This window comes from Squalius cephalus (genome assembly GCF_949319135.1).
Source record: "Squalius cephalus genome assembly, chromosome: 2".
NCBI lineage: Eukaryota > Metazoa > Chordata > Actinopteri > Cypriniformes > Leuciscidae > Squalius > Squalius cephalus.
In genome coordinates this window covers 17,739,188-17,766,114 of record NC_137123.1, presented here as the reverse complement: position 1 = coordinate 17,766,114, position 26,927 = coordinate 17,739,188, and the positions used below count along the sequence as shown (strand labels likewise).

At 37.7% G+C, this 26,927-nt stretch overlaps 1 protein-coding gene across 2 annotated transcripts in view; it reads left to right on the top strand.

Annotated features, from left to right (window-relative positions):
• Positions 1-26,927, top strand: part of abca1a (ATP-binding cassette, sub-family A (ABC1), member 1A) — a 40,702-nt gene that overhangs the window by 12,097 nt on the left and 1,678 nt on the right. The window contains exons 8-49 of one of the 2 annotated variants that reach the window (XM_079850829.1): positions 1,175-1,264; positions 6,145-6,388; positions 6,490-6,629; positions 8,342-8,458; positions 9,408-9,602; positions 10,443-10,648; positions 10,742-10,918; positions 11,480-11,702; positions 11,787-12,008; positions 12,908-13,112; positions 13,207-13,320; positions 13,472-13,643; positions 13,729-13,860; positions 13,971-14,110; positions 14,699-14,836; positions 14,920-15,152; positions 15,267-15,339; positions 15,756-15,958; positions 16,060-16,108; positions 16,198-16,302; positions 17,306-17,454; positions 17,548-17,672; positions 17,757-17,855; positions 18,319-18,508; positions 18,630-18,724; positions 18,811-18,843; positions 18,943-19,048; positions 19,183-19,257; positions 20,017-20,186; positions 20,278-20,455; positions 20,536-20,651; positions 21,436-21,580; positions 21,719-21,842; positions 23,142-23,271; positions 23,372-23,492; positions 23,628-23,690; positions 23,802-23,908; positions 24,099-24,240; positions 24,326-24,460; positions 25,250-25,353; positions 26,460-26,552; positions 26,631-26,874. In XM_079850829.1, coding sequence (XP_079706955.1) covers positions 1,175-1,264; positions 6,145-6,388; positions 6,490-6,629; positions 8,342-8,458; positions 9,408-9,602; positions 10,443-10,648; positions 10,742-10,918; positions 11,480-11,702; positions 11,787-12,008; positions 12,908-13,112; positions 13,207-13,320; positions 13,472-13,643; positions 13,729-13,860; positions 13,971-14,110; positions 14,699-14,836; positions 14,920-15,152; positions 15,267-15,339; positions 15,756-15,958; positions 16,060-16,108; positions 16,198-16,302; positions 17,306-17,454; positions 17,548-17,672; positions 17,757-17,855; positions 18,319-18,508; positions 18,630-18,724; positions 18,811-18,843; positions 18,943-19,048; positions 19,183-19,257; positions 20,017-20,186; positions 20,278-20,455; positions 20,536-20,651; positions 21,436-21,580; positions 21,719-21,842; positions 23,142-23,271; positions 23,372-23,492; positions 23,628-23,690; positions 23,802-23,908; positions 24,099-24,240; positions 24,326-24,460; positions 25,250-25,353; positions 26,460-26,552; positions 26,631-26,874 — 5,922 coding nt within the window. Of the gene's footprint in view, positions 1-1,174; positions 1,265-6,144; positions 6,389-6,489; positions 6,630-8,341; positions 8,459-9,407; positions 9,603-10,442; positions 10,649-10,741; positions 10,919-11,479; positions 11,703-11,786; positions 12,009-12,907; positions 13,113-13,206; positions 13,321-13,471; positions 13,644-13,728; positions 13,861-13,970; positions 14,111-14,698; positions 14,837-14,919; positions 15,153-15,266; positions 15,340-15,755; positions 15,959-16,059; positions 16,109-16,197; positions 16,312-17,305; positions 17,455-17,547; positions 17,673-17,756; positions 17,856-18,318; positions 18,509-18,629; positions 18,725-18,810; positions 18,844-18,942; positions 19,049-19,182; positions 19,258-20,016; positions 20,187-20,277; positions 20,456-20,535; positions 20,652-21,435; positions 21,581-21,718; positions 21,843-23,141; positions 23,272-23,371; positions 23,493-23,627; positions 23,691-23,801; positions 23,909-24,098; positions 24,241-24,325; positions 24,461-25,249; positions 25,354-26,459; positions 26,553-26,630; positions 26,875-26,927 lie in introns of both variants that reach the window. The other variant, XM_079850828.1, reaches the window with a different exon arrangement.

Sequence of the window (26,927 nt, the reverse complement as noted above, 5' to 3'; positions counted from 1 at the left end):
ACCATCAGCCAAGAATATTCACCTATTGATGTCTTTGTGAATGTTCGCTTTAGACTGAATGTTTTCTTTGTTTTTGAGTAATGAGATTTCAAGATGCCAGGTCACTACTATCTATGCACAGCAATTTAGTTATGCAAGCAAGGGGACAATGAGATCTTTGACATGTTTCCTCTAAATCGCGACAGTATAGCCCTAGTAACAGCTTAAAACATGAAAGATGCTTAATGCAAATGTCCTCACATGTATTTTACTGTTTCCGTAAACATACACTGAAAAAAATACACTGCTACAGTAAAAACCACAGCGAAAAACACAAAGAAATGTCATGTTGCTTTCTATTTTACCACCTATATTATTATGATGGATATAAGTTCATTTTAAGGTAAAAACAAACTTTGGTAGTTGGTATATTAACATTATATCACTTAATTAAATATACAGTTTAAGTTGTAAAATAAACAGGCATTCCGTTATAACAGTAAAAATTATCGTAATTTTAACGGTAAAAAAATGTGAAACCGGTAATGTGGTTATGCTACGGTAAAAACCTGTTAATTGGTTTACAGTAAGTTCCTTTACTCTATACAGTGTAATTTCATGTAATTTTACAGTAAAATACTACATAAATGTACAGTTTACAGTAACTTATCCTATCATTTACGGTTAAAAAATAAATTGTTGTTTTTCATTGAAATAAATATGTTTGGTAACACTATTTTACAGTGTCTTTGTTACACATGTTACATGTGCTTGCTATAGTAATAACAATTAATTATGCATAATTACTTAATTAATGCATTTAACCCTAAACCAAACCCTAAGTACATGTTGTTAATTAATATTACTCAGTACTTAAATGTATAATTGCGCTGTAACAAGGACACCTTAAAATAAAGCGAAACCATTTGTTTCTTCTAGATTTTTTTCTTATCAGTCATGTCCATTAGGGTTTTATGCTGGATCTTATGTTGTTAAATTAATGTTTATTGCATTATTGTAGTTAACATGATGGTGTTTAGTATTAACGCTGTTCACCCTCTAAATCGTTAAAACTTAAAATGTTGGGGGGTTGTTACCATAAATTTCACGGGATCATTGTCATAGTAAAATGTGTACAATATGATTCCCTTGATGAGTTAATAATGTCTTTTTTGCTCATGTTTTGGCCATGCAGAAAGATGTCAAGTCCGACCCAAAGATTATCCAGGATGTGTCCATAGCAACAGACAGCCTGCTGGAGAGTTTGGGAGCATTAGCGGTCGAGGTACGTTCCCTCTGAAATATCCCTCACCCCACTTTTGGAGACCGAACGAGACACCAGAGTGAAGTCTTTAATACCCACCCCAGCTTCCCAAATGATCTTATCCCGTATTAGATCAGTGGATCTGGATTAGTCGCAAAGCACAAATTAAAAACATGTACCGATTAAAGGTATTTTGCTTTAGGAATCAAATAATGTTTAAATGGCAATTATGATTATATTACCAGTCTAATATTCCAACCTGCTAGTCATGGAAATGCAACATGCAAACATTTTGTGCTTTGCATCGAGACAAATGATAATCATTAAGCTTTTTGCTTTGCCCTAAATCAGTTTATAACAAGACTTTTGCTTAAAAGGACAAAAAGTTAATAAACTTTAAAAGTAACTTTAAAAGTAACTTTAAAAGTAAACTTTAAAAATAAAAGTTAATAAACAGCTAGTTCGGTTAGCATCCCAAACCTCTCTGTGCCTTGGAAACCAAGGAGCTGACGCTTGACATTTCAGCTGTACGCGGCCAACTCTGTGTTTCTGCTCTCATGTATTTGGTGACGAGAATTTAGAAACCAAACCTGAGTGTTAAGTGCGTTAAGTTTGGCCCATCACAAGACTCCCAGTTCCTGCCAGCACTGGGCAAAAGTGCAGAGCTCGACAAATGTTAACTAACTTGTCTTTAGAACAAAACAGGGACGGGATTTTTTCATTCTCTGCTGTTTCCACATCATCACACGGAGCGTTTGTTCTCAGGGAATGTGTCTTACAAGCAATCTCTTTCCAGTTAGTCATAGATAGTTTTCTTGTTTAAAACAGAAATTGAGTTGACACCAACGCTGCGCTGGCCGTCATTAGTTCCTCTTTGTTCTCACACAAGAGCTGAACTCCAGTAACCCTCACTTAAGCCAGCAGCGAGAGGTTACTTCAGGTCGTGCTTTATTTCTCCAGTTACCCTGCCTTGTTTGCATGTCTGTCTGGCCTCCAGGGCTTCCTCAGACACCTCGTGACAGCTTACAGGTGACAGATAACAATAGGTCTCTTTTATGGCTAACAGTCGCATATGGAAGAGAGGGAATAGATGAATACTTCCCTAATGAGACCCCTAGATGATGTGGGAAAAGAGACTGTGAGCTCATCCTTTCAGTAATAAAGGATTTTTATTTATTTATTTTTTTTTATATATTTTCGATTGGGATGCACGATATATCGGCCACCATATCGGTATCGGACGATATATGTTAATTTTTAGTCAAATAATGGATTATGTCCTTCAGCTGGGACACTTCAGATGCGCACTGTTTGCCATGATGGTTTTGAATTGCTTGAAATATGATTTGAATTACTTGAAAAAAGTAAAATACAGTTCAGTGCAACATGTGCAGCGCAAGTCTGTCATATAGGCAACATAAAATTATAATGAGAACATTATAATTGTGTGCTTGGGACATGGATTTTAATGGTTAGACTTTTGTTTTTGTAATCAGGCTCTCAAAAATGATATAAAAATTTCGATTTATCGGCCAATAAAGAGTTATCAGTATCGGTCAACATTTTCATATCTGTGCATCCCTAATTTTTTTATTTTCTTTCTATAGTTTTTATTAATTTGATTTCAGTTTTAGTTTTACTTCTTTAGTATTTCAAGTTAAACTAAAGGACAAAAGGACCACAACCATCCAATCAATTCCTCACGGACAAAATCAAGTCCTGCCCTACATTTGTTCTTGTTTGAGAAGCCGTTTCACTCGGATATACGACACAATAGGGAAGAAAAGACCATTGCAACTTCTGTTTTATGCCTGTCACGGGTGGTTGAAGCAGATGAGGGAGTAGGATCCATTTGCAGTATTTCTTTATTACACAAACTCAGACTACACAACCGTAAACTCAGACTCAGGAAACAAGGCGCAGGAATAGAACAACCAGCAAACAAACATTAAGGATTGACAAAGACTGAACTAGACACACAGGCTTAAATACAAGGGCAAACAAGCTAAACAAGATAACAAGGGGGTGTGGCTAATAGGAAGCACCTGGGAAGACTAATCAACATAACTGGGAGCTGCTAAACATGAAACAAGACAGAAACACAGACTAGACTTATGACAATGCCAATGACAGTTTAATTTGAACGACAATAACCCTGTTACCGGATATCGATGTCTAAAAGAACTTAGGTTTGTGATTCATATCGGCTGAGTTCATTCCCTGTTGTAATGAATGGAAAACTGAAGATAAGTAAATGAAGCCGGCAGTAAAGCTCTTTGTGTGTTCACTTCTCAGATGGGTTGATGATGGTGATTTTGGGAATTGCACATGACAAAGGTGTTTACAGCCCTGTGAATCATATTAACTCATCATTTACAAACCTGACTGACTACAATCCTTCTACGCAAACGTTCAAACAAGCACTTATGTAACACTGCGTGAAACCATCCATTTATTCCAGAATGAAAACACTCTCATCAGCATCATACCATCATTCTCACAGCCCAAGTTTCCCACATGCATCCATTAATGTGATGGAAATGTCAGAAAGCAGTTTATTATGGTCTTTTGTCCTCTTGAGTTGTCTTTCGGTTTCATCAGGAGGATGACCGATAGTAACCTCGTCCTCGGCTGGCAGGCATGCGTGAGCGTGTTACAGCAGCGTCTCTGTTCAGCTTGTCGGGCAAGATACGCTTTTCACAATACTCCCTTGCATTCCTCTCCAAGCACTTGATGACCCTAAAAACACTTACATTTATCCTCTATTTGTACGCTTTTGTTCAGGTTTTCTCTCAGTACTTAAACATATTTAAGCTTCAATACGCTAATAACCTGTCTAGGCCGCTATGTTTGTGGAAAACAAAATGAGAATTTTTAATAAATATTCATGCAACTTTTTTACAGTCTGCCATAGTCTCTGTATAGTGACTCAAAAATACCATAAAGTTTCATTAAAGTGGTTCATGTACAATATCCCAGTGGAACAGACTGAAATATAAGTCATTATTCACTGAATGTGAATGCAAATAAGAACATTATAAACGAATAACAACTTACATTTAGTTTGTTCCTCACACAAAGCTTTTGTATGGCTTTACAAGACTGGAAGTATCACGCAAATTTCTCTTTTTGTGTTTCACATTAAAAAACAACATATATCATGACAGATGGGTGAGGAAATAATGACAGATAATAAAAGTAAAGAATAACGACTGCACAATTCAGACATCCAGAAGAAATAAGCATGTATTATTATGTTTGGGTTTAGTCAGCATCATAACACCCTTCAGCTGACGGTGACAACACTTCATAACAATTACACCTGGTGACGCATAGAGGTATATAATGAAGGCCGGCACGTGGACTACACACTTTAGGACTCAAAAACAAGACATTGAGGTTATATTGGTTTGGACTGGACGGACAAGATCATGTAACGGGACAGCAAGTGTTTGCAATTAATATTAGTCTCACCCTTTCCTGAAGCAGCTGTAACAGTGAATGACGTACTTTGAAAGAACTGAATAAACACAGTCATTATGTCATCCGGTGTGCCTAGATGTTTGCATTTGGTTTCCCGTCATCAGACAAACCGTTTCAAGCAATTCTTTAGCATAAGCAAACATTTTGTGACGTTTGACAAGCTCTTCACTTACTTGATAATTAAGGAAATGTGCGTGATTAATAACATCAGTCTGTTTTTCTGATAGACTGTATTGCCTTCAAACCACTTCAAGCTTCAAAACTACTTCAAACTTAAAACTCTTAAAATGACTGGCTAGGCTCTCAAGCAAACATCAAAGTTTGTCTATCGTTTGACATTGTAATAATATTTCACAATATGACACTTTTCACCCTATTTTTGATCAAATAACTGCTGCCTTGGTGAGAATAAGAGATTTTCAGACCCCAAACTTTTGAACCCTGCTGTATACAAATATAGATTCTATACTGAAAATGAAGGACTTTTTTTGACTGTCTTAAAGGTGCATTGTTGAATATTTAGAAGGATCTGTTGACAGAAATGCAATAACATATACATAACTATGTTTTCAGTGGTGTATAAAGACCTTACATAATAAACCGTTGTGTTTTTATTACCTTAGAATGAGCCATTTCTATCTACATACACCGCGGGTCCCCTTACATTGAAATGCGTCGACATGTTTCTACGGTAGCCCTAAACGGACAAATAAGTTTCGTCACAATGTTGTTCTTCATGCAGAGAAGCTAGCTAAAGTCAGCGAATAAAACGCTGGCACAGTGATGAACAAGTAACAATAATATTTGCAATAACATATCGTTTTACTGAATAATTAAGTAAATATATATTTTTTTTTTATCTTTGTGAATAAACCTCGTTGCTTAACTGGCTGCTCTCTGCTGTCTCAGGCCCTGTTTACACGAGAACGCTCGCGGGTGAAAACGTAAAAATATTTTATCAGATGTGCCTTTCGTTTAGACGGCGACGGCGTTTTTGGGGCTTAAAAACGCAAAAAAGTGAAACCACCCTCCAGAGTGGAAATCTTAAAAACGCTCCACCGTCTAAACGGTAAAAACGCAAAAGTCTGCTAGACAGTGAAGGCACCGATCAGTACTTCACATTGCCATCTAGCCGCCTGGAGAGCACACTACATTGAATTTCACACACTTTTGCGTCACCGTATGCACGCAGATTTCCCCCACATAACGTTCGTCTAAATGCAGAATATAAAGTGATCACTTTTGCGTTTTCTCTTCAGATCGTTTCCGTGTAAACGTAGCCTCAGACGATGACATATTTTTCTGTCGGCCACCATAAATTCTGTTGGTTGCAATTCACAACCTCACCACTAGATGCCACTAAAATGTACACACTGCACCTTTAAGTTTAAGTTTAAACTTTTCTCATTGTTCCCCAGTTTATCAGTATGAAGAGCTGGCGGGACATGCGCAACGAGATCATGTACCTGACGGGCAACAGCACGCAGTCTCCAAACCACATGTACCAGGCCGTGTCCCGAATCGTCTGCGGGCACCCAGAGGGCGGAGGCCTGAAGATCAAGTCCCTCAACTGGTACGAGGATAACAACTACAAGGCCTTGTTCGGCAGCTACGGCAATGACAACGACAGCGAGCCGGCTTCCGCATACGACAACTCCTCCAGTGAGCCAAGTCCTAATTCTCTCTTTTCCTTCCTTGTGAATGCAAAATATGTCACGTCCCCTGCTAAATTGTTTAAAAAAAACTTGTCATCTTTCCATTAGCGCCCTACTGCAACAACGTGATGAAGGGCCTGGAGTCGAGCCCCATATCGCGCATGATTTGGAGAGCTCTGAAGCCGCTGCTCATGGGAAAGATCTTGTACACCCCCGACACTCCTGCCACCCAGAGGATCATACAAGAGGTCAGGCTCAGTGTTACATGAGCTTCTTACTGTATGTTAAACTAGTGTTGACCAGGTTTCTGTGAGTCAAAGATTTGAACTCACATACTCATTCTGTATTATTTTCTATTTTCAATATTTTATTCTAATCATCAGATCATGTCATGATGACACTAGTCATCAGAACTAGTGTTATTTTATGATTATTATTTATATACTAGTGCTGTCAAATCGATTAATTGCGATTAATCGCATCTAACAGTTTGTAAATATATATTTATATTTGTGAATGCATGTGTGTGTGTGTGTGTGTATATATATATATATATATATATATAAACATACAGTATATATATTGTAGAATTACAAACTTTTATGTTAGATGTGATTAATCGCGATTAATCGATTTGACAGCACCATTATATACTATTATAGTATTTATTAATGTGTTAAATTACATTTTTATATATATTTTTTTTTTATTTTAAGTTTTAGTAATTTTGTTATGTGCTTTAGTTTTGTTATATTTATTTTTTGCTAGTAAGTTAGGAAGTTTTGTTAGTTAAGTTTAGTTATCTTTATTTGAGTTAAATTAGCTGCCAAGGCAACATTTAGGATTTTTTTCAAGGTTTTTCCATCTAACATTTATATATTTTATTTTGACTTTATTTAAATTAATGAAAATATAACAAAACGCAAAAATATTTATATATTTCCTGAAAAAGTTGTGTATTGTGTACTGTATTGAGGACACATGTTGATGCTTTTCACTGCACAATATTTTAAAATAACCTTTTAAATTATTGATAAAATGATCAAATAAACTTCATTTCATATCATTGAAAGATATGTAAGCACAATTTATATTCATCCACCAAAATAATTTCGAGTATTCAAGCAGAAACCTGTAGATCAAGATTTTGAATATCATGAGAAATAGTATGTCCATATTTGAGCAAATATCTGAAGTATATATATACAATATTTTTTTTATATATTTTGTATGATATCCATACAATATATATATATATCCATATTCCAGCAATCCCCAGCAGTACCTTAAGGTCTGGAAGGCCTGGGTCTAGAAGACCATCCTAAAGCCGGGCTCAGACTACAGGAGTTTCAGGTCGATTTATGCCCGAAAAATCGCGTCCAGGGCATCAATCGGTTCAGATGTTTGGCCCAGATTAACTGGTAAAGTGATGCGGTTACAGATCAACAGATCTTAAACCTCCCGATCTGCTCGCGGACACATCAGGGTCGCCCTGACAATATCAAACATGTTTGATATTTAAGATTTATTTTTACGACTGTGATTACGTCAGTGCTTCCATAATAGACAATGAGAGACAAGTCTACAAGGAGACAGAAGTGACGAACTTTTGAAATGGCGACCGCGAAACAACAAGGGTCCGAGATGGAGATTGAGGAACGGCTGGTCGAAATGTATCAACAACACGACTGCCTTTATAACGTCTCCTCATATAATGTCTACAGCAAGTTGCCGCGACACAGTATCCATCTTGTTCGATCACGTGAGGTGCTAAATCTGGCATGATGATCTACAGAGTATCTTGTAGTGTGTGATGCGCCACGATTTTCAAATCTTGTAGTGTGTGCAGGTTTGAGATTTGAAAGAAGAAAATCGGTGCAGATGTGCGTGACCTGTCGGTTAAGATTAAAAACTCCTTAGGTCTGAGCCCGGTTTAACTGTGTCTCTCTATTTCTCTCAGGTCAATAAGACGTTTCAAGAGTTCGGCGTGCTCAGGGACCTCGGGGGCATGTGGGAAGAGATGAGACCCAAACTCTGGAGCTTTATGGAAAACAGTGAGGAAATGGACCTTGTGCGGGTGAGTCACACACACACACACACACACACAAAAGACACTGTTCCTGTTAGTCTGTTAGTCACCTCTGAGCACATGATTTTGTGAAAGTAGCTCAAATTGTGAACTTCACACTGCCACCTTTTGGAGGTAAGCGGTACTGCGTTTTAACCTCCCTACTGAACTCACATGGCACACAACGTGTGGCGCTCTGCGGGATGCATACTTAGTAGTGGAGATCTTCAAACCCTTGGAGTATTCGAAGGACTTATTTGTGCCTAATCGAAGGAAAAAGTGTGTTAGGTTGGGAGTTTTGCTGTCATAGGCACAAAATGCATGACTCCATTCATGTCACATTTCTAAGTGCATGACTTTCATGAGAGGTCGTGCAAAAAAATCACATAAATAAATAAATTAATACAAATGTAGTTTAAAATAAATAAAGTGAATGCATAATACATCTAACAGTACAATATAATAATGAGTATAAATAATTCAACTTAACAAAAAATAAATATTTTCCAAATAATATTTTAGACATTATGACATTTATGATCTTTATAATATTATTTTTTTAACAGTATATATAGTATTCAGGTATAAGTGTGTGATACAATTAAAAATATATATTTGATTTCATAGTTTTGTTGACATTTTGTTTTTGTTTACATTGATTGATGCACTAGATTAAAATAAAATAAATAAACATTAGAATAAAATAAACACGTAAATAATACATATATAAGTGCAATGAGTAGAAAAAAACATCTTTGATATAAATTTTTCACAGTATGAAGTGTGTATTAAAATGTATAAAAATATTATATCATAGTTTTGTTTACATTTTGTCTTTTTGTTACATTTATTGATTCACTACTTTATAATACCAGAAGCAGTGTGTCTTTTACAGCTACAGTAGCTACGTAATATTTTTGTATGTATTGATTAAGTGAATGAAATTTTTCCTAAACAGACGCTCCTCCAGAACAACGCTAGCGCTCGCTTCTTTAATGCCAAGCTGAGCGGGACAGACTGGCGCGTGGAGGATGTGTCCAGCTTCTTGTCCAAGGCTTCAGAGGACAAGCGTCCTCATGGGACGGCGTACACCTGGAGAGAGGCGTTCAACGAGACGGATCAGGCCATCCAAACCATCTCTCGGTTCATGGAGGTACACATATGCACAGACCAAACTCCATTCATCCATCTAGGAATTTTTTCTGTTGAACACAAGGTCTTGATCTCATTATGTGTGAGCATGGATTACATCTAGTCCTTTAAAACGGCATCAGCAGGATTGTGTGGGCATGTTGTGATCTTTGCTAATCAATTTAATGTTTCTAAGAAAACCGAACCCACGCTTTAAGTGCCTGTCTTGTTTTTCTGGGTCAGTGTGTCGCCCTGTCAGAAAGAAACAGTTCTCAGTTCTCCACTGAATTACAGTTACAAATCAATTATGCCGCACTCCAACAGAAAACCACCAAAACAAGTCATTCCACTCTAAAGTCAGATGGATTGACTGATTATTTTGTGATTTAGGGCCACATTTACTAACAGCTTTTGGCGTTAAAAAACGACTGTCAGGATTTACTAAAGACACACAGTGCAAATTAGCGCTGAAAAGGTGTGGACAAGGTTGTTGTTTTTTCGGCTGACCTCATTGCATATGCATTTGTAGGACTTTCCCTTTCAGATGCAAACTTTATGGGAGGAGAGTATTTAAATGAATCATGCAAGGTGATTTACTAAGGTTTGCGCTAGTCAATTTACTGGTATTTGCGCCATTATTTAACGCAGAAAAAAGCCTGTTTTAAACCAGATGCATTATGGAAATGATCCGACTGCGTCTGTTTTTTTAATATGCATGCCGATTTCCACTCCCAACTGCACTTTTATGGGATTTAGTTGGGGGGAAATTGGTCCAGATTATTTAATTGCCAGAATTGAGGATCATTGATTTAACCTGACCATGACTTCTTTCTGATAAACTTTTCAATTTCCTCCCCTGAAGTGTGTGAACTTGGATAAGTTGGAGCCGGTGGCTAATGAAGAACGCTTGGTAAACAAGTCCATGCATCTGCTGGACGACCGCAAGTTCTGGGCTGGAATAGTGTTTCCTGACATGCAGTCCAACACGTCTGATCTGCCGCCCCACATCAACTACAAGATACGCATGGACATCGATAATGTGGAGCGCACTAACAAGATCAAGGATGGGTATGATAGGCTACGTTTTTCTAATCATGCTACGAATTTGTCCGCACAGCTTCCGTTTGGAGAAAATGAATGATGTGATTGTGTTTGCCGTAGATATTGGGATCCCGGTCCTCGAGCGGACCCGTTTGAGGATATGCGGTACATCTGGGGCGGCTTCTCTTACCTGCAGGACGTGATTGAACACGGGATCATACGAGCTCTGACGGGAAGCAAGGAGAAAACTGGAGTTTACATCCAGCAGATGCCTTATCCCTGCTATGTGGACGACGTGTAAGAAATATCATAATACTCTGTACATTCATGATCAGGTTCAGAAAAAAACATGTGAGGGACCCCATCCGTAAAATTTAAAAGGCAGTTATATGTTTTCATGCATAAAGACCCAATTTATACTGTGGAAAAACTAATATTTTAAATACAGTATGTGTAAAATATATTTTATTAATATTTCCTTTTACATTAAATCAGTTTTTTTCTACTCAATACTACTATAGTATTGTTAACTGTATGTATTTATTTATATTTTGTATTATTTATTTATTTAAATCTATTATTTGTTAACATTTTATTATTTAATTATATATTTGTAATATTTTTATATTCAATATTTTATTTTTATTAATTCATTCAAAGTTGTCATACCAACTGAAATAAGTGATGTTGCTAACTGAAGAATGTGATACTATAATCATAAAATTACAAATGTTGTCATAAGAATGCTAAATTATTCACTACTTTGAGCTCGTTTGCCCTAAACGAGGTATCTTAGCAGATATCTTTTGGATATCGTTGGTGCTGAAGGCGTAACCCACCCTGTCTCCTCTTCCCTAGTTTCCTGCGGATAATGAGCCGCTCCATGCCTCTGTTCATGACCCTGGCCTGGATGTACTCGGTGGCCATCATCATCAAGGGTGTGGTGTACGAGAAGGAAGCACGGCTCAAGGAGACCATGAGGATTATGGGTTTGGATAATGGGATCTTGTGGCTGAGCTGGTTCATCAGTAGTCTGATACCACTGCTCATCAGCGCCGCCCTACTGGTGCTCATCCTGAAGGTGTGCATTGCTCCGTTCCTATAGTAAAAATATAACCCTAACAACAACAACTAAAGATGGTTTTGTTTCTCGTATTGTGCTCAGATGGGGAATCTCCTGCCGTACAGTGACCCTGGCGTAGTCTACTTGTTCCTGGCCTCCTTTGCCGTTGTGACCATCATGCAGTGTTTCTTGATCAGCACGCTTTTCTCGCGCGCTAACCTCGCCGCGGCCTGCGGAGGCATCATATACTTCACCCTCTACCTTCCCTATGTGCTGTGCGTGGCCTGGCAGGATTACGTGGGTTTTGGCGCCAAAGTAGTAGCGGTGAGTGGGAATTGTGTGAATGTTGTACATCTGCTCAGCAATGACCCATGCCATGTACCCACAACAATGATCATTCTCATGTGAGGCGTCTATATAGTTTCTTGTATGAAGACCCAATATATAGTTTGAAAAATTTATATTATAAAAATGTCTAGATTTGGAAAATATTTATTTACTTTTTTCATTATAATGTAATTTGTATTTGTTTATTTAATCTAGTTTTTATTTATTTACTTATTTTAATGTAATTTGTATTTAATTATTTACTTGTTTATTTGAAACTAATCTTACTTATTTATTTTAATAGCATTTATGTTTATTAATTATATTTTATTATTTACTTATTTATTTTAATAATATTATTTATTTATTTATTTACTTATTTTAACCTAATTTTTCCTATTTATTTGAATCCATTTATTTTAGTCTATGTATTTTAATTGTTTGTTTTTTTTTCTCTGTTTAATTGTTTATTTATTTTCTATTCTGTTCAATTTTATGCATTCATTTAAATCTAATATTTATTTATTTATTACAGTACATGTTGACTTATATAACCTAATATTTCTTTACTTATTTATACTTATTTAATCTATATTTTAATAATTAATTTGAATATAAGTATTATTTACATAATTATTTTAATCTATTTTTTTTATCAAAAGATTTATTTTCTATGTAGTTAAATTTATTTTAAGTATTTTCTACTCATTATATTACTGCCCTGTTAGATGTATTATTTATTGACTTATTTATTTTAATGTAATATTTATTTATTTATTTTCATCTTAATTATTATTATTATTATTATTATTTTCATTTTTTTCAAACCCGTGCCCTGTGCTTGTGTGTGTGTGTTTGACCCGACGCACTGAAGGCCTCTGCCTGTCTCTCCTCAGAGCCTCTTGTCTCCGGTGGCGTTCGGCTTCGGCTGCGAGTACTTCGCTCTGTTCGAGGAGCAGGGAGTGGGAATACAGTGGAGTAACCTTCTCTCCAGCCCCATGCAGGAGGACAGCTACAGCCTCACCACCTCCATCTCACTCATGCTCTTCGACGCTGTGCTCTACGCCATCATGACCTGGTACATTGAAGCGGTGTTTCCAGGTTAGTGGCATTTGGTTAATATATAATTCATGCTTGCAGGATATTGGATGGCTTTGTGAGGTTTCTAATGGTGTAAAAAATGTCAATCTCACAGGCCAATTTGGTATCCCACGTCCCTGGTACTTCCCTTTCACCAAGTCCTACTGGTGTGGAGAGAAATGTGGTTGGATTACAGCAGCGCCGACCAACAATAAAGAAAATGCTGAAGGTATTAAAAATCTTGGTTGTGTTCATTATTTTTGACAGTACTGAACTTGGTTCAGAAGAATATGTTTAACCAAAAGCTATTGGATGTGCGCACTGTAAAATCCAAATATTGAGTGTAAACGCTGACATATGTGGTTTGATTAATCTTCTAGCTGTATGCATTGAAGAGGAACCAGCCCACCTGGATCCAGGTGTTTACATCGAGAACCTGGTGAAGGTCTACAGCAACGGCAAACTGGCAGTGGATGGTTTGACTCTAGGTTTTTACGAGGGTCAGATCACCTCCTTCCTCGGCCACAATGGCGCTGGAAAAACCACAACCATGTAAGACAACTCAACACAAGATCTTAACAACATCTGATGCTAGTAACGTGCTTAATGATAAGCTCAATATTTCTTGCTCTCTTAGGTCTATCCTCACTGGCCTGTTCCCACCCACCTCGGGCACTGCTTATATCCAGGGCAAAGACATCCGCACCGATCTGAACGCTATACGTCAAAACCTGGGCGTGTGTCCGCAGCATAACGTCCTCTTTAGCATGTACGATGCCACCAAAAACACATTTTAGAAGCTCAGTTGTTCTGTGCATGTGACAAATTAAAAGCTTACTAGCTCTAGATTTAGACTGTGTTCTCATCTGTGTGTTTTAGGCTCACCGTGGAGGAACACATCTGGTTTTATGCACGTCTGAAGGGTTTGCCTGAGGAGAAGGTGAAATCGGAGATGGAGCAGATCTTGATGGACCTCGGCCTGCCTCATAAAAGCAAATCTCGCACAAACCAGCTCTCAGGTGCGGAAATTATGAGATTTTGCTGTACCATTTATACAATCTTTAGTATTTCCATATATGCTCACCAAGGCTGCATTCATTTAATGAAAAATACAGTAAAAATTGTAATATTGTGAAATATTATTACAATTTAAAACAACTGTTTTTAATATATGGTAAAATGTAATTTATTCTTGTGATCAAAGCTGAATTTTCAGCATCATTACTCCAGTCTTCAGTGACACATGATCCTTCAGAAATCACTCTAATATGATGATTTGATGCTCAAGAAACATTTATCATTATTATCAACTGAAAACAGTTGTGCTGCTTAATATTTTTTCAGGATTGTTTGATGAATAGAAATTTCAAAAGAACAGCATTTATTTGAAATGTAACTTTTTTGAACATTATAAATGTCTTTACTGTCACTTTTGATCAATTTAATGCCTCCTTGCTAAATAAAAGGGTTTATTTTTTTTAAAGGCCCCCAAAATTTGAATGTTAGTGTATCAACCATGTTTTAAATTTCCATCAAAAACAGCTGTATTATGATATGAAAATACTTGGATGAAACAGTAACAGAACTAACCGTTATGGTCCATATAGGAGGAATGCAGAGGAAGTTATCAGTAGCGCTGGCGTTCGTTGGAGGCTCAAAGGTTGTGATCCTGGATGAACCGACCGCTGGAGTCGATCCTTACGCTCGCCGTGGGATCTGGGACCTGCTGCTGAAGTATCGTCCAGGTACAGGCGGATTCTGTCCAACCCAACGTTGTCATGATGTTCTTCTCGAAACGTTCCTTTAACCCGTGTCGTTTTTCCTTCAGGTCGCACGATCATCCTGTCCACCCACCACATGGACGAAGCTGATATCCTGGGGGATCGTATCGCCATCATCTCCCATGGGAAGCTGTGCTGTGTGGGTTCCTCTCTGTTCCTCAAGACCCAGCTGGGAACGGGATACTACCTGACGCTGGTGAAGAAAGACTTCGATCTCTCCGCAAGCTCCTGCCGCACCTCCAACAGCACCGTCTCCTATTCCAAAGCAAGTCTCAAGAAGGTAGGAATGGTTTTTAATGTACATTTTGGCTATAAAGGAGTGGATAATCTTCACATTTATATTGCTCTCTCCATCTGAAAACTTCATATTTTGTGATTTTCTTTGTCTCTGTAGGAGGACAGTGTATCGGAGAGCAGTTCTGATGCTGGGCTTGGCAGTGACCATGAAAGCGAAACCACCACCATAGGTATTTATCAGGGTTATTATCGTTATAGTGATAGTAATAGTTCACCCAAAAATAAAAAATCTGTCATCACTTACTCACCCTCAAATGGTTCCAAACCTGTTTGAGTTTCTTTCTTCTGTTGAACACAAAAGAAGATATGTTAAAGAATGTTGGTAACCAGACAGTTGACGCATCCAATGTCCACAAAACTCTTTACAGATATCTAAGACTGGGCTTGGAAGGATATTCAAAAAAACGGCCATTTAAAAAAGATAATACCAAATAACATTGGTATATAGAGTTAATACACTTTTAAAGGGATAGTTCACCCAAAAAATTAAATTTCTTTCATTATTTACCCTCATGTTGTTCCAAACTCATTTGTTTCAAGTCATTCATGCGTTCTGAATGCTTTCTCAACTCTTTCCATATTCCAGATGTCTCCCTGATCTCCAATGTGATTTTCAAGCACGTCCCTTCAGCCAGACTAGTTGAAGATATGGGTCATGAGATCATGTACGTTCTGCCTTACGAGTCTGCCAAAGCTGGAGAGTTCGTGGAGCTCTTCCATGAGATCGACGACCGGCTCACCGACCTCGGCATTTCCAGCTATGGCATTTCCGACACCACACTGGAAGAGGTACCATCACTGAATAAACCAAATATCTCTTCATTTAATTCAGTTCATTCCATGCAAGAATGTGAATATAACTGGTTTGTGTTTGTGATTATTTTGAGCAGATTTTCCTCAAAGTGGCAGAAGACAGCGGTGTCGATGTTGAAATCTCAGGTACAGCCGAACACATTTCTCTTTTTATTGGATAGTGTCTTTGGAAACACGTAGATTTACTATGTTTTTCCCATTATATTGTCGATCAGATGGAACTCTACCAGCACGCAGGAACCGCAGACACGCTTTTGGGGACCATCAGAGCTGCCTGAAGCCTTTTACTGAAGACGACTTTGACCTCAATGACTCAGAAGGTGATCCAGGTAGTTACTTTACCCATCCTTCATCCATCACACTTATTTTAAATATGTATTTTGAGTTATGAACCATCATCTCATGTCTTATATGAAAAATATAGCTTGGCAATAGATTGAATATTTACTATATTTTGACTTAATTTTGAAATATTATAAATATCTAAGTATCATGGTAGATATTTTCAATGATTAATTTGGAGTACAAAAGTTCAAAAGTTTGGAATAATTCCTTCTTTTTTTTTTACAGTAAAAACAGTACAATTGTGAGATATTATTACAGTTCAAAATAACTATTTAAATGTGAATAAATGTTAAAGTAAAATGACATATATTCCTGTGATCAAAGCTGAATTTTCAGCATCATTACTCCAGTCTTCAGTATTACATGATCCTTCAGAAATCACTCTAATATGATGATTTGATGAAAAAACAACAATTATCAATGTTGAAAATAATTGTTCAGCTTCATATTTTTGTGGAAACCATGGATTTTTTGATGAATATGAAGGGAAAAAACAGCTTTTATTTGTATTAGAAATCTTAAAATAATATACAGTATAAAATATAGTATAAATTTCTTTAAAAAAAAAAATCTTTCTGACCCCAAACTTTTGAACTATTGTATAAATAGATAAATATTATATTTCTGTTTATTGCTATATATTCTGATCACACTTTAGATTAGGGCCAGTTCTCACCATTAACTAACTATTAGCTACAACTGTTGCCTCAATAAACTCCTGATTACTGCTTATTAATAGTTAGTAAGGTTGTTAAGTTTAGGTATTGGGTAGAATTAGGGATGTGGAATATGGTCATGCAGAATAAGTTATTAATATGTGCTTAGTATGTGCCAATATCCTAGTAATATGCATGATAATAAGCAACTAGTTAATAGTGAGAATTGGACGCTAAACTAAAGTGTTACCCATATTGTTTGTGCTTATTTACTGGAAGACAATGTCATATGAAAGCCATTTTTCTTTTGGTGCACCTGCAGAATCACGTGAGACGGACTGGTTGGGCGGCGCTGATGGGAAAGGCTCATACCAGGTGAAGGGCTGGAGTCTGAAGAGACAGCAGTTCGTGGCTTTGCTCTGGAAACGCTTCCTGTACGCCCGACGTTCCCGGAAAGGTTTCTTTGCTCAGGTATGTTGTTTATATAATATTCCTTTTTAAGATTTTCCTGTGTTGTCTGTTTGCAATTTCTAATTATGTCCTTAAAAAAACGTATCATTCCAGATCGTTCTTCCGGCTGTGTTCGTGTGCATCGCCCTGGTCTTCAGTCTCATTGTCCCTCCGTTTGGAAAGTATCCCAGCCTCGCTCTGGAGCCCAGCATGTATGAGGAGCAGTTCGCCTTCTTCAGGTACACGCTACCATCCACACACTTGAGTCTGCGGTTTGATTCCCATGAGTCTTTGAGAGTCTAATGTTTGGTTTCTCGCTACAGCAATGATGCACCAGAGGACGGGCATACAAACAGCTTACTTGAAGCTCTGATGGACAGTCCGGCTTACAACGAACAATGCACAGATCAGCACAACGATGTGTGAGTCTTCAAACCTTTTCCTCATATCACTTTGCTGTAGTGCAAATTAAAAAGAGCAGCTGGCTCTGGTTTTATTAACTGGTTTTATTCAAGCCAAAAATATAATTTAGTATCATTGAATCAACCTAAATACATTCATTTATAACAACAACATTTATTTTTATGGGTTTAAATCAAGTAAAAAAGGTTACCACTTTTTACAGAGTAGAAGATGCTTCTATTTAATTGCTTTTTATTTTAAAATTCCTATAATTAAAGTCCTCGTTTTTTATTTCGAGTGTCTCTATAGAGAGATCATATATACTGTACATTTGATTATCCAATAAGTTGAAAAAGTTTTACATTTGTGAATTTAAATGTTATTTTTATAATTTAATGTAGTGTGCAATTTGAAAACATTTTTATTAATAATAATTATTTATTAATCATTAAATATTTATTTATGTTTGTTTTTGTGAAACAGTAGCAAATCATGTCCGATTAAAGATGGAGAGTGGGAGGTTCCCGAGATTCCCGAGACCGTTCAGGACATTTTCCTAAACGGGAACTGGAGTATGGAAAACCCATCGCCTCTGTGCGAGTGCAGTTGCGAAGGAAGGAAAAAGATGCTTCCGGAGTGTCCGCCAGGAGCAGGAGGTCTGCCGCCCCCTCAGGTAGACATATTCCTCAAATATTGTACTTCTTCAATAGCGCTATTATTTCTGATTTGTATCATTATGTTTCAGTGACAGCACAACAAAGTGTTCATTGGCTTTTTCTTCTGATATTCCTTAGATTAAAGTCACTGCTGATGAAACCTTGCAGAATCTGACCGGCAGAAATATGTCAGACTACTTGGTGAAAACATACGCACAGATTATTGGGAAAAGGTGGGTTAAGCAAATCCAGAAATAAAGAGTTCCTGGTTTTCATTCTCATGGCAGCGCTTTAACTCAGTCTTGTTTTGTCTGTTCAGCTTGAAGAACAAACTCTGGGTCAACGAATTCAGGTATGCTTATCATTTCAGATTTGAAATTGATGAGGAAAATAATAATAATGCAGGGTTAGATTTGAACCTCAAATCTCTTTCTCATTGGCTGTCCTACAGGTATGGTGGATTCTCATTGGGTGCCAGAAGCTCACAGGCCCTCCCCCCTGGCGATGAGATCACCGATGCCATCTCTCACATTCGTAAACGCTTCAGTCTTCAAGCGGTATGTCTAACTTTGTCGGCCCATGCTCATGTTTACAATGTTTGAACATAAACTATGGCCCATATTGGAGTCAGATGTTGCCCAATGTTTGGGATTTACTTGCCTTAACCCTGTCTTTGTTTTGCAACCCATAGGGTACAGCAGCTGACCGCTTTCTGGGAAGCCTGTCGATTTTTATCCAAGGGCTTGATACCAAGAACAATGTAAAGGTGTGTACACTGCATTCTGCGCTGGATGTGTTTCTCTGACCATACAGACATGCGTAGATGTCCTAGTCATGATGAAAGCTTGCACTCTTTATACAAGCTGGGAAACAAAGACGTTAAAAGACTTACAAGTGCTTGATTGTGTAAACGTATCTTGGCACGAGTGTTTTGGCAACACTATTTCTGCACAGCTTAAGTTATTGTCCAAGAGAAAATCGGCTAAACTTAAGATGTCATTATATAATTGTTATTGTAAGGTATTTATGTCTTTACTTTAAGATTTTTAATGACTAATATTAATATTAAGGATTTTTTATATATAAATAATGGCAATATATGTATTGTTGTATATGTTGTATGTATATATATAATTGTTATTATTTTAAGTTGTTTATAGACTTTATTATATCCTTATTATCTTTATTATATTTTAATTAATTTTATATATATATATATATATATAGTTTTTTAATTACTAATATTGAACCTTAGACCTAATTATATGAATAAAGTAAAGAACTACAAGTACAAAAATAACTTAAAATAAAAATGTATATCTTATCAGTATAAATCCTAGAGGTGAACTGGCACGTTGTAGGCTTTGTTAATGTTGAGGCCAAAGTTATCTATTTTTGTAGATGGAACAGTCTATTATTATGCCAGAACTCATAAACACTGATGATTGCACAATGTCAAGGAGCTTTAAGGGCTTTTGTTGCTCTGTAAGAGCAAGAAGACTGACATGATTGTGTGCTCTTTCAGATTTGGTTCAATAATAAGGGCTGGCACAGTATCGGAGCGTTCCTCAATGTCATGAACAATGCCGTCCTGCGTGCTAATCTGCCCCCCGGCCCGGAGCGCTCCAAGTTCGGCATCAAAGCTTTCAACCATCCGCTCAACCTCACCAAAGAGCAGCTCTCTCAGGTGGCGCTGTAAGTAAATCTGAAAGCACCCTGATCACACACTCAAACCCATGTACATGCACAGTCTCGATCTCTGACCTTTGATCCCATCCCATCCCAGAATGACAACCTCAGTCGACGTGCTGGTGTCCATCTGCGTCATATTCGCCATGTCCTTCGTCCCGGCTAGCTTTGTGGTGTTCCTCATCCAGGAGCGAGTGAATAAAGCCAAACACATGCAGTTCATCAGCGGAGTACAGCCCTTCCTCTACTGGCTAGCCAACTTTGTTTGGGATATGGTGAGTATGTTGTAAAATGGTATAATCTTACTCAAAATGAGTTCAAATGGCTTTCAACTGACTTCATCTTTGTACTTTAGTGCAACTACATTGTCCCGGCGACCCTGGTCATCATTATCTTCCTCTGTTTCCAACAAGAGGCCTATGTGTCCTCCACCAATCTTCCTGTTCTTGCTCTCCTGCTGTTGCTCTATGGGTAAGATGGGCTACAAATTGCCTTACTATCTAGTAGGGGTGTAACGGTGCAGAGAAGTCACAGTTCGGTACGTACCTCAGTTTTGAGATCATGGTTTGATACGAGTTCGGTACAAAAGGAAAACCAACAGATAAGCGTAAGACATCATTCTAAACTATAAAGAGTCTATTTTTATTTGTGTACCTTCACAATGAAAACAAAAAATTGTGCTCTTTTAAAATAAAGAAAGCAAATGAGATGCCGCTTCCTACCGTCCCAGTTTCCTATCTGTGAATTTTGTGGAGCACGTCACAAAAATTAATCAAAACTCAGCGTATATAGCCTACTAGCAGCTCTTGCGAGGCATCTGAACACTTGTTTTGGGTTGGTGCATATATCGTCTCTTCTTCTTCAGTTCTTTTCCTGTTTTGGTGGTTAGCAAACAGTGTTGCATTGCCGCGCACGCCCCCTTCTGGATTGGAGTGTGTATCGCCAGTGACTGACTGTATTCGTCGTCTAACTCTATGCACCGAACTGTGACGGTTCAGGATGAATACATGCACCCCTACTATAGAAAACATTTAAATAGAAAACAGCTCTTTTAAATTGAAATATTTCACAATATTAATGTGTTTTTTATCAAATAAACAGCCTTGGTGACCATAAATCATAAATAGAGCAAAAATCTTAATCATAAGAGTAAAGAATCATAAGAAATAAGAGTTGAGTTTTACGTGTAACATCTCCAAAAATATGTCACTAATATGAAAGCTTTGGCCATGTGCATTTCTTTGTGTCCATCTAGGTGGTCCATAACACCCCTGATGTACCCAGCGTCATTCTTCTTTAAGATTCCCAGTACAGCATATGTGGTTTTGACCAGCGTTAACATCCTCATTGGGATAAATGGCAGCGTATCCACATTTGTCCTGGAGCTTTTTGGCAGCAATGTAAGTTCATATTTCTCAGCTGTGCTTGATTTATATATCTTCTAACTAATGTGATCTAATTTGTGATGACAATAGTTCAGCTCTCCACAAAAGAAACCCTAAACTAACTGTGGATGTTTCTTGTCATTTTTATTTCAGGAGATTGGAGGCATCAACGACATCTTGAAGAACGTGTTCCTGATCTTCCCTCACTTCTGTCTGGGCAGGGGTCTCATTGACATGGTGAAGAACCAAGCTATGTCTGACGCACTGGAGAGATTTGGTGTGTACCATTCCCACAAACACATGATTCAGTTTAGCCAATCGAATCCTAATTAGTTTTAAAAAATCTTGTAGTGAAATGAATGTCCATCTAGAATTGCGGCTATAAACGAACGTTCTCAGAACTTTGGCTGACGTTCTGGCAAGGTTCTCTCAAAGTTCTGAGTCAAAGTTCTTTCAGTAACGCTATTAGAACGTTTGTTCAAAGTTATCTGGTCTTTATCAATGTTTAGCGCAAACATAATTTAAAAATCGTTTTTCAGAAACATTTTGGTTGGATGTTCGTCTACTGATTTTTATACTATCTAGTATACACTCCTTTTGAAAAATTTGGTGTGTTTTTACAAAGATTGTAATACTTTTATTCAGCAAGGATGCATTCAACTGATCAAAAATGACATTTATAGTGTTAAAAAAATCTGTTTTAAATGCATGCTGTTCTTTTGAACTTTCTATTTATCAAATAATCCTTAAAAAATTATGAAGCAACACAACCGTTTCTAACTGATAATAATCAGAAATGTTTTTTGAGCAGCAAATCATCATATTAGAATGATTTCTGAAGGATCATGTGACACTGAAGACTGCTGAAAATTCAGCTTTGATCACAGGAATAAATGACATTTAATAAAATATATTAAAATTGTAATAATGTAACTGTATTATTAATCAAATGCAGCCTTGTTGAGCATAAAAAAGACTTCTTAAAAATCGTTAAAATCGTTCATGGAATGGTTTTTTTTTCTGAAATATTTTAGTTGTATGTTCATTTAATGTTTTTTAAATGTTACTACTTGTTTCAGAATGTTCAGAGAACATTCAAAAGTAACGTCCCCATAATGTTTGCAAAATGATCAAATGGAACATTCACATAAAACATTTTTTTTATTAACATTTTTTTTAACATTTTTTTATGTTTTGAATGTTCAATGTTCAAAACATTTTCATGACTTAATGGGAATGTTAGAAAAACATATATATTTTTTTAGCTTGGAATTTAGTGGAGCTGAAAGTGTTTTTTCTCCAGATATTGTATAAATAATTGCTGGTGTTGGTTTAGTTTGGGGCCCAGGTCAAAGTGACATCTTTTTGTGGACATAACATGTCCTGGATCATTTCCATGGAAAATCATTAGGATCGCAGCTGCTCAAATGTGTTTTCCTCTAAACAAAATCTCAGGGTCGAATGTAACAAAATTTAGTTTGTAGACCTTGGCTCATTTCCAAAACCTAGTAAGCTGCCTATAGCAGTGTTTTTCTGGGTCTGCGTCTTCTGACATGATGTTTCTGAATGTTTCCAGGTGAGAATCGATTCCGCTCTCCTCTGGCGTGGGACATGGTGGGCAAGAATCTGTTTGCCATGGCCATAGAGGGATTGATTTTCTTCTGCATTACCATCCTGATCCAGTACCGTTTCTGCATCAAGGCTAGGTGACAATACTTTCATACCCTCTCTGTTCCAAGCAATTTTAAATATATGTAAAATCTGTTTTTAATGTATCTAATACATGTTCTGTTGTGGTATTAATAGGCCGATTAGCACTAAGCTGAAGCCCATCGGAGAGGAGGATGAGGATGTGGCCAGAGAAAGACAGAGGATTCTGGGTGGAGGAGGACAGACTGATATTCTGGAGCTCAAACAACTCACCAAGGTGAGCAACATCTCACACCTTCTACATACACATTATATATATTAGTGGCTCAAGCAAGCTTATGTCACATAATAATTATAGCATCATTATTGTTGTTCAGTTAAAATAATAATAATAATATTGCTGATTCTGCAGGTGTATAAGAGGAAGCAGAAGCCAGCTGTCGACAGACTGTGTGTGGGAATCCCACCAGGAGAGGTGAGATCATATATCTGTCTTCTTTGTTTATGAAGAACTGTTTTTAGTTTAGTTGGGCTGGTCTTGTATGATTAGAATTATGGTTTAGATGATATTATGTTCTCTCACTAGTGTTTCGGGTTGCTCGGTGTGAACGGAGCTGGAAAGACAAGCACCTTCAAGATGCTCACAGGAGATTCAGTTGTGTCTAGTGGAGAGGCTTACTTGGCAGGAAAAAGGTAAATAAATGAAAACATCATGTTACTGATTCAATGCTTTCCTAATACCATTTCTCCATTTTTTTGTGACTTTGAGGTTGTCGATATGCTAGTATTCTGACATTGTTTTCCATCATGCATAGTATGTACACAATGTGTTTTTAAGTGACCTTTTTTATAATAATAGCAACTCTTGGCTTGTTTTCTGCAGCGTGCTGACAGAGATTGATGAAGTGCATCAGAAAATGGGCTACTGCCCGCAGTTTGACGCCATCAACGACCTGCTGACTGGCCGAGAACATCTGGAGTTTTACGCCATCCTGCGGGGCGTCCCCGAGAAAGAAGTGTGCGAGGTCAGTCTTTAGCTGTCCTTGAGAGGGAAAGTCTTGTGTTGCTGCTGATTATCGAGGGATCTGATTGGTTGTTTGTTCGTCTCAGGTGGCGGATTGGGGCATTCGTAAACTGGGCCTGATGAAGTATGTAGACAAAGCTGCAGGAAGCTACAGCGGGGGAAACATGAGGAAGCTTTCCACCGCTATGGCGCTCATTGGAGGACCGCCAGTGGTGTTCTTGGTGAGTGTGCAGATAATAAACTATCCAACGTTGTGTTCGAATAAACCAGTGGTTTTCTACTAGTGCATCATACACCGAATTTGTGTCATAGGTCTGCACTGATCATGGAGAACAGGGAAAAACAAGGCTTCATGTGAATAATACAATGCAAATGCAACTATGCATTTGTGCATAGAAAGTATAGCATAACAAATAAAAGCTAAATGAAATACAAAATACTAAATTATATTAGCAGCATTTAAATGAAAGACAAAAATGTGAATAAAATGACAAGGTATAGCAAATTAACATGTTTTATACCAACCACAATGTGTTTTGTGAGGTGAATTTTTGGCTGTCAAGAGCATGAAACCATCTAATTGGAGCAAAACCAGAGCAAACCCTGTGCACGGTTAATATACTGAATTCAGAAAGCATTTTCATACTCTAAAATCCCCCCAAAAAACAGGGTGTATATAGGTCATCTGCATTTCAAGAAAAGATCTTGTGACATTCATTCCAGTTTAGATCAGTGCTGTTGTGTAACAGTCCTCAGATTGGCCGATTAGCCTCTTTTTCCCAGAACAAAAGCGATACCCAGCTCTTGCCATATTTTTAATACGCTGTGAAGTGTTTAATTCCCATGAAACCGGGTTACACTTAGTAGTTCTAGCGAGTCTCCACTTTTCTGGTGCCGTCAGTCAGAATCAGGAAACATGCTCGCGCTCTTCCCTCTCTTTATGGTGTTCTGCTTGTGTTTTCTGCTGAACTTGTGGGCGATGGTTAACCTGGCTGTCGCTGTTGTTACAGGACGAACCCACCACTGGGATGGACCCCAAAGCCCGGCGAGCCCTGTGGAACTGCATCCTCAGCATCATTAAAGAGGGACGCTCGGTCGTTCTGACCTCACACAGGTGAGAAAGGAAGAGAAGCATTTGAAGCAAATCTTAGTTCACCATATGAGAAATTTTATTTCACGATAACGATATAAATCACGATATAGTTATTATTTAATTTTTGTTATTAGAACAAAGATACAAATAATATGAAGTATAATGTAAAGTTTTTCAGGCACAGTATTTTTATGTAGTAAGAAATACTAATAATTAAATGTATATACGGCATAGTCTTCCCTATATGGATGAAAAATATTAAATCGATTTTTATTAAAGCTACAAAAGTGATTCAGTCAAGAGCAGTGAGTGATTTTCTCTTTTGTTGTTTGATTCACATTAATGATACAGACAGCAGCAGGAATATTAGGCTACTGTCACTTTAAGACCGTACACACAGATCTAATATACTGACATACATGCGGTTTTGTTTTCACCCAACTGTGTACGTTCACTTAAGACATAACCGACTGTGTTTACGTGAATACTCCACACGATGGGCATTTTGACATAATTGTATGTGTATTTGACCGTTCAGGCGCAATAAGTCGCGTGCTGTCTTAGGTTGTTTACAGGACAACAATGTAATAAACAAGGAAACGTTTTACCTTTGCGTTTTTCGCGTACAGGTGACAACATTGTCAAAACTATCCCTGTTCACATGGATCCATGAAAATGACTAAAAATGCTGTATTCTGCTGCCAGGCCAGTAGATGGCGATGTCACTTTGTAGACTGAACACGTACACATGCGCGTGATTTCACCGTTTTCACAAATTCGCGTTTTTGTAGTTTACACGGACACGATAATGCTATAGTTTTCAAAAACTTGCACTTTGATCGTGTAAATTAACACGTTGTTAATTCACGGCTTATCGCGCTTAACTCTTTTTAACATCATGTATGTCCCGCTCTTTATTTTATCTCTTTCATGAGAAAATAACGTACATAGAGAAAATAACATTTCTTTATCAATAACGTAGCAGTGCGGATATATTTACACCGCTATATCTCTAACAAATAGACACTTTAAATCCTCGCCACGATATCGTTATACCACCCAGCCCTAAAAAGCATATTGTTGTATATCCTTGGCTTCTTTGCGTGACTTTGCTGTTTCTCCTGCAGTATGGAGGAGTGTGAAGCTCTCTGCACTCGGATGGCCATCATGGTGAACGGCAGGTTTCGCTGCCTGGGCAGTGTGCAGCACTTAAAGAACAGGTTAGAAGTGTTTCTGATTCATCCCAGAGAATGTATAGTTGTTGAATGTGTTTACTGAGCCCTTTGCTCCTGCTCCAGGTTTGGTGACGGGTACACCATCATCCTGCGGGTGGCGGGAGCCGATCCGCGCCTGGAGCCGGTGATGGAGTTCATCGAGCGGGAGCTGCCGGGCAGCACCCTGAAGGAGAAGCACAGGAACATGCTGCAGTACCAGCTGCCCTCCTCGCTCACCTCCCTCGCACGCATCTTCAACATCCTCTCCAAGAACAAAGAGCAGCTCCACATCGAGGACTACTCCGTCACACAGACCACTTTAGACCAAGTAAGAACGCTTCAAGATTGTTTTATAGGGGTGTGACGAGACCCTCATGTCAC